General features: G+C 53.1%; 1 protein-coding gene across 1 annotated transcript; it reads left to right on the forward strand.

The window, feature by feature from the left end:
- Window positions 1-1,339: 1,339 nt before the first annotated feature.
- LOC136562598 (putative P2Y purinoceptor 10) lies at window positions 1,340-6,798 on the forward strand. The gene is made up of 2 exons (XM_066559522.1): window positions 1,340-1,520; window positions 4,656-6,798. The coding sequence occupies exon 2, from the start codon at window positions 4,706-4,708 to the stop codon at window positions 5,819-5,821; it is 1,116 nt and encodes a 371-aa protein (XP_066415619.1). The 5' UTR covers window positions 1,340-1,520; window positions 4,656-4,705; the 3' UTR covers window positions 5,822-6,798.
- The last annotated feature ends 5,513 nt before the right edge of the window (window positions 6,799-12,311 follow it).

A 12,311-nucleotide genomic window follows, 5' to 3' on the forward strand; every position in this document is an offset into this window, starting at 1 on the left:
GCTGTTGCAGACACAGAAATAGGATGTCCCAGGCAGGATATCCTGATAAAACAGCTCCTTCACTTTGGGATTAACCTCTGCCCTCTGGAGAGGGACAGGGCACAGTGCCAGCCTCCCTTCTGTGCTCTCTGAACACTGCACAAACACACAAGGGTTGCTCCTTCTTCCCAGGATCAGCACCAGCTGCTGGAAGAGATGCACAGGAAGAAAACTGGGAATGACAAACAGTTCTTGCACCTCCCAAATCCTCTGAGATAAGAACCATGGGGATTTAGGGTGCCCAGAGAAGCTGGGGCTGCCCCAGCCCTGGAAGTGTCCAAGGCTGGACAGGGCTTGGAACAACCTGGCATAGTGGGAGGTGTCCCTGCCCATGGCCGGGGTGTTGGAATCAGAGAGTCTTTAAGGTCCCCAATCCAAATCACTCTCAGATTCTGTGATTTCTGGGCACAAGGAGACCTGGCAGCTGAGTGAGTGGCACAGCTCTGGTGCACTCCTGACCCCAGCCCCTGAACTGCTAATAAGTTTGTAAGATCTTCCTCCTTTCATTTCTCTTCCACAGTTCTGTTCACATTAATTTTGTGTGGTTACAGAACCATTCACAAAAAATAGGGTAGGAATATTTCTATTTTTATGTTACCTCCAGGAAGGGAAAGTTGCCGATGGCCAAATTATCTGTACAAGCCCTGGGCTGTGAGCTGTGACCCTGGATATCAAGTAAAACTGCTCAGCTGGAAAAGAGGCAGCTCAGAAGTCACACCATAAAGTTACATCACTTCTTTGGCCATGCAGAAAAGAAGTCATGCTCAGCAGGCAGAAAAACAGCTTAAAATGCTCTATATGTGCATATATCTATAGGAAGGGAATTAAAGGAATTAAAGAAAAAGATTGGGAATGATGCACATTATAGGTTTTTTAAACAACAGCATTTTTGGGGAAATCTCCACCTTAAACCATCACATTATGTCAGGAATAAAGTCCAAACCCTCCAGCTTTAGTCTGCAGCCTTGATAGTCTGAGGCTAACCAAGCTTCCAAGAAAATGAGGGAAAATTACTCCCTTCCAGTAACTTACACTGGCAGAGTGCTCGGTTTTCCTTCAGGCTGCTCCTGTATTTTACAGCTCCTCCCGGGCAAAGTGACCGTGGAGAGGAGCGGGAGCAGCCGGAGGGAAGGGCACCATCCCCTCCCACTGCCCCTGTGCCCAGCGGCGACAGAAATCCCTGGTGTCCATCCCAGGGCACTGCCACCAAACGACGTCATCGCCTTCCCAGCGCCTTTAACGTCATTAACTGCACACATTTGGTGTGGAGAGGAGAAACAAAATACAGGATTTCCTGTTCTGCAGCCACCGGACCGGGCTGCAGATGCCGGCAAGATTCCAGCGCTCCGAAACCATGTGGAAGTTGATCGAGGAGGCGCTGGGATTGCTGAGAAAAGCAGTGGGAAATAAAAGCAGGACGCCGGCTGCTCCTGCTCCCTAGCACGGCTATGACCCCCCCGGAGCATGGGAAGCACAGCAAGGTGAGTGGCATTTCTGCTCTTTTCTTCAGAAGAATGAAACCGGCGCAGTTTCAGCAACTTTATCATTTCTTTGCAGTTCTTCAAGAGATGGTTATCGGGCAGCAGCTGGCGCAACACTCTCAGCCACTTCTGCTGTGCCCACAAATTGGTCTCCGAGGGTGGGTGAAGGGAGTCGGTGCCTGGGACAGGCTGTGGTGTGGGGGAGGACATGGGGAGAGGCTGTTTTAGGCAAAAAAACCTCAATTTTGTCCTTACTGACAGAGGCTGCCATCAGCGACCAGCTCTATTTACGCATTTCCTATTAGTGTCTAGATTAAACAAACAAAATCATTGCTTACAACCCCAGAGCCAGAAAACTCCACTACTTAAACCAAGACCTCATTTTAAGCCATAAGTGGATTTATTATTATTTTAATTTTTTTTTTCCCAAGCCTGCTTTTCCCTCCAGCATCCCAGCACTGAAGGGAGGCAGCTCTGCCCCCATCCCCCAGCTCGGAGGGCTCTCCCCAGCCATGCCTGGAGTTCAGCTTTAGCCTGGGCTGTCCGAACAGCCCATGGAAAAGATGAGGGCGAGTTTGCCAATGGATCGGGAGCAGCAAATGCAGGAACACCCCGGTGGTGTGGGGCTGGGTGGGGCCCGGGCTGATTCACAGGAGCCGGGCGGTTTCCAGCCACATTCGCCTCCAGGAACACTCCAAAAATCAGCCCCGGGTGCTCTGAGAGCTGCCTTGGACTCCTAATTAATTGCAGTTATTTGATGTTTAATGAATGGCGGGGCTGCATCCACAGTCGGTGCTCTGGCTTTTCGGGCACTGATATTGGGCTCCCTCGTGGAATTTCAGCTGATTAAAACTCAGCCTTGCCAAAAAAAAACACTCCCTGCTCCTGCCTGTGTTTAAATCCATGCATGGATGAAATGGGAAAATAATCAAAGAACGTCAGGAATATTTTATAGAAGATTTATAAAGGCACTGAACCAAACTCCAGACAGAGCATCTCTGTCCCGACACCCCCAGCAAGGCAGGGGGAAGCTGGAGGGACATGGGGCAAAGGGAAAACTGGAAAACAATAAAAAATGTACAACTCCACCTTCCCAGCAATTGTTGTAGTGAACAAGCCTGGCCTGACCCCCGCCCAGGGTGGGGATCTCTGCTGCTTTCCTGCCAGTGCCCTCCAAAGCCGTGTTGGGTACCAGGAGTGCCAGCCAGCCCTCCCACCAGGAACAGGCGCTCCTGTGCTCCCAGGAAAAGTGAAAAACGTGGAGAAAAGCAGCAGGGAGGCTCCCCATGGAGGAGGTGAAGGATTTGGGCTGAGTTGTGTGGCAGGGACACCGGGGGCTCTGCGACCCCTTCCATGAGCCCACACCAAGTGCCACCTCTGTCACTGGACAGCTGTGCCAGGAGCTGGGGACAGCTGCATCCCCACGCTCCCTGGCAGTTTCCCCTCTCTATTTTCTGCAGGGATGTGAAGACAACTCCTGCCACCCCTTTCCCTGGCTTAAACAGACTGAGTGCAAAGGGCACAAGTCCCTGATGGATTTTTGGGCAGGTGAGGAGCAAAGGGATCCTGCAGGGACCAAAGACCTGTTTCCCAGTATTCCCTCAGTACAGATGTCCACTCTCCCCTGCCTTTCCCAACTCAGTGGAGCAATCACAAACCTCTGGCACAGTCGGCAACTGAGAGGTGCCCTCACTCAGCAGCCCAATTCCACTGGAAAAACAAGGAAAAGCAGGAAGGCAGATTGGGAAAGGCTCAGTTTGGAAAGTAGGGTGGGAGCACTGGCCCTGCTGACATCAGAGGTGAGGCTGGGGGGCAGCCAGCCGAGAGACCAGGGCTGTATTTTAGATATTTATCTGCATATAAAAATATGAAATATCTAAAATTATGATTTCCTCCTGATCCTGAAAATATGGTAACCCCACCAAAGAGCTGGCCAGGTGAGGAAGAGCAGGATGGAGGAGACTTCATCCTGTAACTTGAAGCATTGGGATGGATTTGCTCCTGGAAATCCATCCCTGTGACAAACACCAGGCTTTGGGAAACAGCACTGTGGCTACTTCTTAATTAATTACTGCTGATGAGGGGTTGGGTGACAGTGACAGGAGGTGCTGAGGGCTCTGCCAGCCCCAGCTCCAGGCAGGGAAGGGCAGGGCAGGCTGCCCACCTCTCACGGGCTCCATTTCCAAGGGGAAAATGCCACTGTTTGTTACAGATGACGCTGCCACCCGTGGGTTTGTATCCTGATGCTGACAAATCCCCTCTTCCCAAAAGAACAGATTCTTTCCCATGGGATCTGCTCATGAATGGCAAAAATCTATCACCTCTCCAGAGAGCAGCAGGAGCACCTGAACTCCCCATGACCCCCTAATAAATCCCCTCAGCACTGGGTGAGCTGGCATGGGTAAACGGAGGAGAAGAATTTCTACTTTAACTAGAAAGGAGTTGTATTTATCTCCCTGCATGTCCTGAGCAGTTGCTGAAGGATAATTCCTGCTGCTGAGGGATAATTCCTGCTGCTCCAGCACGATGCCTGCACAATGTGCCGGGAGTGCCGGAATTGAGTTAGCAGGGCCAGCAGAGCAACTGGCGTGTGTTCGGCCAGTTATTAACTTATAAATCCAGCCTTAACTCTGGAGCCAGAGCTGATGGATCTGTCTGCAGCTCTCCCCTGGCCTCAGTTGCCTGGGGATGTTAATTATTGCCTTTGCTGCTGATTCACATTAGATCCCTACGCAGATCTGCAAAGACAGTGTCTAAATCCATTTCAAATCCCTATTTATTTACAGTCCAGCTGAAATTGCTTGTATATGTACAGCACCAATTTGACAGAGTGTGATGGGAAACTTGATAAAATAAAAGTGGTTCTGGAAAACCCTGGGAGCTGCCGAAGCTCTCTGGCAATCAAGAGATGAATGTTACAGAGCTCAGGGTATTCACTGTAATTGGGGCATCTCACGAGATCCCGCAGAGCACCTCTGCAAGGAGAGGGTGGAGGATGCCTGGAATCGCTCCCTGGGAGTGGGGTCACCCTTCCCCACACACACACTGACTTGCACACAATTGACTCTTCTGTCCTAAAGCACACTGACTCCATGGAGAGATTTTGGCTTTACAGCATCTTTTTACCCACTCCAGGACCCCTTCCTCTGCTGTGACCACCTCATGAATGAAGAGACCCGGCCAGGATGGAGAGTAACGTGTCCTCCAGGAACTGTTCCGACCCCCAGATGTCCTTCCAGTCCACCCTCTATGCCACCACCTACACCCTCATCTTCATCCCAGGGCTCCTGGCCAACAGCGCTGCCCTGTGGGTCCTGTGCCGGTTCCTCAGCAGGAAGAGCAAAGCCGTCATCTTCATGATCAACCTGGCCGTGGCCGACTTGGCCCACGTCCTCTCGCTGCCCCTGCGCACCTACTACTACATCAACCACACCTGGCCCTTCGGGAGCTTCCTGTGCCAGGTGTGCTTCTACCTGAAGTACCTCAACATGTACGCCAGCATCTGCTTCCTCAGCTGCATCAGCATCCAGCGGTACCTGTTCCTGCTGCACCCCTTCCGAGCCAAGGGCTGGAAGCGCCGCTACGACGTGGCCATCAGCGCCCTGGTCTGGCTCTTGGTGGGGGCTGCCTGCCTGCCCCTCATCATCGTCAGGAGCCCAGCCCTGTCCAACTCCATCAACAGCTGCTTCTCGGACCTGGGTGTGAAGCAGCTCAGCCCCGGGGCCGCCATCGCGCTGGTGACGGTGGCGGAGCTGTTTGGCTTCGTCATCCCCTTCGGCACCATCGCCTGGTGCACGTGGAGGATGTGGCATTCCCTGCGGGAGGGCCCCACGGCGCTGCAGGATGCTGGAGAGAAGCGGAAGGCCCTGAGGATGGTCCTCATGTGCGCCGCTGTCTTCTTCATCTGCTTCACCCCCTACCACATCAACTTCCCCTTTTTCATGATGGTGATCGAGAACGTCATCCGGGACTGCGCCCTGCACCGGAGCACGCTGCGCTTCCACCCCATCTCCCTGTGCCTGGCCAGCCTCAACTGCTGCCTGGACCCCGTCCTCTACTACTTCATGACCTCCGAGTTCCAGGCACAGCTGCTGCGCCACGGCTGCGTGGCCCTGAGGACGCGGCTCCCGCCCCGCCGCAGCAGCGCCTCTGGCACCGACACCGCCCACGACATTCGCGTCAGGAAGAGGAATCTCCCCCGCCTCAAGTTCTGGTCTCTTCCCAAGTTCTTTGGCCAAATAAACAGCATGGACATCCCCACTGTGCCACCCGATGAGCTGCTGCTGGAGTCCATCTCGTGAGAGCCCTGTCCATGCAGGGGCTTCTCAGAGCCGCAGTGAGGACTGCTCTGCTGTCCAGATCCGTCTGGAATTGTCCCTGTGTGCCGCAGATGGCAGGACCTGATCCATGAGGACGTTGTGGTGCCAAAAGATTTGCTGGTTGTGCTGTTGCAGCTGGGGACTGTTGGCTTCCATCCCCTCAAAAGCCATTGTTGATGCCAATGGCTGAACTGCAGTGGGTTCAGGTGCCTCATTTCAGGTGTTTCAGTGCTTCTGCAGATTTGCCATTTTGGGAATCCTTCTGAACCCTGAGCTATGAGTGAGAGGCTCAGCCTTGGCACAGCTCTGGGGATTTCAGCCCTGATCCTGGGTACCTACAGCCACCATCACCTGGAGCATCCACCATGCTCACACAGGGCTCTGGATCAGGACAGTTCATTATCTCCACGTAAACTGAACATTTTCCACTACAAAAATCAATCACCTGGGTCCAATGCAGCCTAATCTGGACTGCAACCAAGCAGAGTATTAACCTATATCACATCAGTGTTATAAGAGAGGGCTCAACAAACTGGGCTCAGCTCATGCTGCTGGAAAAGGCACCCAGAGCTGAGCAGAAGGATCCACCTGGCTCCTGGGAGTGGCTTGGTTAATTATGGGGAATCAATATCTGGAAGACAAATTATGATAGATATGCCACAAGCAAAGAGGGAGATGTGACACATCACAGGGCACATGAACTCACAGAGCTCTGGTGTGAGCTGCAAAAACAGGGACATGTCATTGGTGTCTCTTGTGTTGTTCTTGGGAGTCTTGTGTTATTTGTCATGTTGCTGACGTGTGTGGTTGCACATGAAGATATTATCCAAACTTTCAGTTTTGCTTTGAACACCAAAAACCATCCCAACCTTCAGTGGGTACTGAGAAAATTTACAAAAGTTACTCCAGTACTCCCTGAAAGCTTCAAACTCTGAGAAATAAAATGATCCCAATGCGTATTCAAGCTTTATAAGTATTATTTTGTGTGCTTGGAAATGTTCTCATTATGCTCCACATCTCTCAGAGCAGTGACACAATCTGGGGGGGACACCCAAGTCTGGGGCTTGGAGAAGCCTTGAAGAGTGGCCAGTGCAGGGATTCTGAGGTCTCCTCCTCCCTGAAAACCCTCAAGTATTTTTTAAGTAAACGTAGGCAGAGAGGGTTCAATAGAAAACAGCTTTTCCCATGATTGGATGCACATTTCCACCCCATGCAGCATTTCTGGGAAGCACAGAATGGATGCTGAGGCTGGATGGGGGAGACCAAATGGGAGATCCAGACAAACTGGAAGAGTTTGCTTTGGTACTTAAAGTGTGCCAGAGTCAGGCAGAAAACTCCAGGAGCAGGCAGAAAAGCCGCTGCCCCGGGGCTCATTCTGTCCCAAATCTCCTCCTCCTCTCACAAAAAACATAAATAACAAAAGGCCATGTTTTCCTTGTTTGCTTGGGGGGAAAACAAGAGCTTTCAGGGCTGGAAAAATGTTGTTTCAGATGGCCCAAACCCAGCAGAGTGTGGAGGCAAAACAGGAAATCCAATAAAACCTCACCGATGCCAGGACTGGCTCAGGGCAGCTCCCACAGACAGGACAAGCCACACCAGCAGGATCTTCACCAGCACTGTGGCTTTCCCGGGTGTTTTGGGAATAGCACAACCCTGAGGAGCTGGGCTGGACATCCAGGTGGCCCTGAATGACCATGGACAGGTCATTTATAAGCCCGCCCTGAGCAACAGCAGATCCTGGATTGTGGCTCCAACGTTACTGGCAGCACCAGCTCCAGGTTTCCCAGGAGCTCCAGTTCCCACTGGGACTTTGCCAGTTTGTTTTCAGATTGCTTTTCTGACATTTCTGCAACACAGCTTGCCCCTTCCAAACAGAGAACAGGAAAGAGCAAACCCAAAACTCTCCCTAATGTCACATGGAGATTTAAGAGCAAACCCTCCCTCAGGCTGTGCCTGCCTCAAGCAGCAGAAAAATCCCTTGCAGGGTGGACACGCTGGATAGCAGAGATTTTGCTGGGTTTTCTGTGAATCAGTCCCTGAAGGAACATCCTTTTCCAGTACAAACTGGTGCTTCCTGCTCTTCCAGTGCCTGCCAGGCTCCTGCTTTATCAGTTGTAGGTTGATCATGGAATGGTTTGGGTTGGGAGTGACCTCACAGGGAAGAATTTTTTCCCAAAATCCCATCAAAACCTACACTTACATATCCCTAAAATTATGCAGTACTTGGGAGTATCCAAGCTGTCCCTTGCACAGCACTTTTTAGGGCCCCACAGGGAGGGAGGGGAGCTGCTTTTCTCCTAGCTAAAAATACCTTTATCCTCTCTCCATGACCACATGGTCCCAGCCCAGCCCCAAAGTGACTTTGCCTCTGGAAAACCACTCAGCCTCTGTGGAGCCCTCACAATCGAACCTCTCCTGACTTTTGGCACCACTGCTGGCAAGGGGCAGCTTCTCCACCCACCCACCTCGTGCTGGAGAGGGGAAGTGCTGTCCCTGGCAAGGGAACAAACACCAACAGCTCCAACCCCGAGTACAGCTCCAACACACTCAAGGAGAATTTTGCTGCTTCAAACCCAGGCGAGCCAGGGAGTGGTTCTCCAAGCCAGGGAGCTGTTTTACAGACAGCCATGATTTCATCAGACCCAAATCCAATTCTTCGATTCGTGTGCTCAGCCAGCAACACCCTGCATAGCCCAAGTTTGGGGTGTGGTGGGACAGCAACGTGTGACAGCCCCAGGTGTGTCCATCACCCCTCCCATGCTCCAGGGTCCTGTTCGAGGCACGGGGGAGAGGATTTGGGAATTCTGCGTGGATGCCATGGCAGGGTTCAGCACTGGGAGGGCGCTCAGCATTCCAGGGAGCAGCCAAAGCCTCATCCCGGCACAGCCAGCACATCCTTCCCGGCAGACTCTGCCACGCCATCGCCCGGCCCTGCTCCTTTTGCAGGGATTTTTTGGTTTTTCAAGAGAATTCCCTGCTGCAGGCACACAGGACAGGGAAACCCGGCAGTTCTAGCCCTCAGCCTGGTGTCTGCAGCACGGCTGCATCCCTGGCTCCACGTGAGCCCTGCAGGTGCTGGGAGCTGCATCCATGGAGCTGTGCTTGCTCCCCCTTTCCAGACACGCTCCTTTCCCCTGGGACAGCCCCAGCCACGTGGAGAGCAGACAGACAACCTCTTCCCAGGAATTATTGCTATTAAAGACAGGCAGTGCAGATCAGAAAGACCTCAGCTGGTTCTCTCTGAGGAGTTTCTGCAAGGTCGTGAAGCACAAGCTTAGAAAAACGGAGAACTTCCAATTCTTGTAAGATACAATTGTAAGCAAAGGAAAAACTATATAATCAATACAAGAGAAAAATACAATTTTAAAATTTTACTTTATGCTGTAAAATAATTGCTTTGAGATTTGATGCCCAGCTCCAAAACCTCCTGAGTTTTGTTGGCCTCAACTGCAGCAAGATTGGAAGGTCCAGCCAGAGTTTTCCCTGGGGACAGAAGAACTCAGAGACTGGCACTTGCCTGCTAGTAAAGGCACACTCAATTCCCACCCCACAGCCCAGGAAGGCTCCTGGAGTGATGGGAAATGGGATGGATGCCAGTGACAATGCACACAGCGTGGCACCAGCAAAAGAGGATTTGGGGTGCCCTGCAAGGTGGTTTTGAGACAAAACCTCCCTCAGTACCCTACATCCACTCCCTGCCCCAAGCTCAGGCTCTGCCTTCCCCTAACCAGGCTGATTGCTATGGAAATGGCAGTGAAGCAGAGAATCCACTGTGTGCTGGAGTGGGAAAGCAAAGGAGCCCATCCCCAAGCCTGGGTGCTGCTTAGCCACAAGGGATTGACGATTCCTGGGACTGGCCTCAATTTTCTTGTCTATTAAAGTCACCTCCAAACCATCCCCCTCAATCCTTGTGGGAGGCAGGGAGTGCCAGGGTCACACAGGGGAATGCTGGTGGAGAGCCTGGGGATCCCGGGGTGTCACATCACACAGTTTTGGGGAGAGGGAAATGAATGAGGGCATGGCAGAGGCAGCTGGTGGGAGGTGCTGGGAAGGTTTCACATCCCAGATCCTGCTGAAATTAGGGAAACACCCCAGAACTGATGTGAGCTGAGGCAGCATCCTCCTCTGAGGGCTCAGTGACACCCCAGCTCCACAGAACCCCCCTTCAGCACTAAACCCCAACCCCCACTACTGCCAGCCCAAAAACACCAGTCCAAAACCCAGCCCTGCACCACAGGCACAACTCTGCACAGAAGATCCCTCAGTGCTGAAAGCTCTGGCTCCCACGTTAATTAAAGCCCATCAAGTCATCAGCAGCTTCAGAATAAAGCTGGAAGCTTTAACCAGCAGGAGCATCAGCTGCTGGAACAGGCACACAGCTGCATTTTTGGGAGATGTGGTCCACAGAGCCTTGGAGAGGGTGTTTGTCATCACAGGGTGACAAACCCTGTGCCCTGTGAGGCTGTAAGAGCCATTAATCTGTAAACCACCATAAAAAGGAGTGTAGAGAGCTACAAACTCTAAGCTGGAATTGTGATATGAGTAAAACAACGATGCTTTAAAGGACTAGGTGTAATATAATATATATAATATATGCTGTTCTCCTGGGAAGATGTGTAAGAAAAATTAATAAATGCAAATTAAAAAGTCGCAAATCTCTGCAGAACTTCTCAGGAAATAATTTGCAAAGTCACTTTTCCAAATTAACCAACCGAATCATTGCTCCCTTAACAAGAATTCTTGTTGATGTTCCTTGGGCTGGAGTCCTCCGCTGGATAAGCAGGGAAGTGCTGCTGCTCAAACTCAAAGCGCAGCCAGCTCTGCCCTCTGCCGATGGCCGGGGACCGCGGTGGCCCGGGAATGTGGCTGTAGGTGACACCAGCTCACGTTTGGGAAAGAAGAGCCCTTGGCTCTCACTCTGTTTGTCCATGAGAGCTGTGGGAATCCCCTGAATGAAACAGAAATGAGCGCGGAGAGCTGCTTTTGGGGAGCCCAAATGTGCCCGTGATCAGCTTCGGGGGGACCCTAAATGCCCCCGAATCCCTGGGAGCAGGGACTGCAGCACAGGGGTGCAAACACCCAGGTGAGAGGGAAGGAGCCTTGCCCTGGGGAAGGAAAATAATGGATGAATCCTCATTCCCTCAGCCTCAGCTCCACGCCTGTCCCAGAGGGGCTCTGCCAGGGGATCCCTGTCCCCAGGAGCTGAGTTGGGGCTCTGAGCCCACCCCTGCCAGCAGGTCCCTGTCCCCAGGAGCGGGGTTAGGGCTCCTACTCCATCCTGGCAGCGGATCCCTGTCCCCAGGAGCTGGGTTAGGGCTCCTACCCCATCCCTGGCAGCAGGTCCCTGTCCCCAGGAGCTGAGTTAGGGCTCTGAGCCCATCCCTGGCAGCGGATCCCTGTCCCCAGGAGCTGAGTTGGGGCTCCTACCCCATCCCTGGCAGCAGGTCCCTGTCCCCAGGAGCTGAGTTGGGGCTCTGAGCCCACCCCTGGCAGCAGGAACAGCGGCTGGGGTGACACCAACCTCGCAGCGACAGCTCCCAAAGCCCCCCGAGAGCATCAGCACCCTCGCAAACAGCTGTAAAGGCACGGGAGGGGGAGGACAGCGGGCGATGCCCGGCAGGACCGGGGCAGGCACAGCCCGGAGCGGGGCCCCGCCGTGCCCGTCCCGCTCCCCAGGGCGCAGCCGCTCCCCGCCAGTTGCGCTTTTGCTTTGCACGGCGAGGGAGGGACCCGCCGTGGGGACCTCTGCAGCCCCGCGGGGACGCGCCGGGACAGCCGGCGGGCAGCAAAGGTAGGGCTGGGATTCCTCTGTCCTGGTTTCCTTCGGGTCACGCTGGGGGGCTTCAGGTGGGCTTTTTCTGGTTGTTGTGCAGGAGATTTGGTGAGGCTCTGCCGAGATGGGACAGCCCAGGGACAGCTAAGGGGGGTCCTGCCTTCGCCACAGACCTGGTGTAAGTCCCAGAGTAAATAGGTAGAAGGGAGGAGATGCAAAGCCCAGCTATATTCATTTATTGAAGAGATAATACTTCATTTACTGAAGAGCTCCCGTGTGTGCCCATGGGATGCTCGGAGCATCCGAATGAGAGCAGGGGGATGGCTGAAGCTAAAACACCCAGCCTTGAAGTTTCAAGCTGTGTTTTCTGCTATCATTGAGTGAGCAGCTGAATTTAAGAATTAATCCCAACTCCAGCGATTCTCAGCCTCTGCAAACCCAGCAGCCCCTGGGATGGGACTGGTCTGTAAGGGGCCCTTGAGGCCACGCAGCCCCATCCCCCCTGCACAGGGATAAACTGACCCAATTCCCACATTTTCCTTGGGTTTGTCTCTCCCTGTTTGTCCCATGAGTTTTCCCAAGTGCTCTGTTCCTCACAAGTGGTACCACTGATTTTCCATGGGCCAATTTCCATTTGACTGCAAGAACCAGGAAGAGGACGGGGTTATCACAGCACAGGGACATGGCTCTGCATCCCTG

The sequence above is a fragment of the Molothrus aeneus genome, chromosome 14 (assembly GCF_037042795.1).
Source record: "Molothrus aeneus isolate 106 chromosome 14, BPBGC_Maene_1.0, whole genome shotgun sequence".
NCBI classification, from domain to species: Eukaryota; Metazoa; Chordata; class Aves; order Passeriformes; family Icteridae; genus Molothrus; species Molothrus aeneus.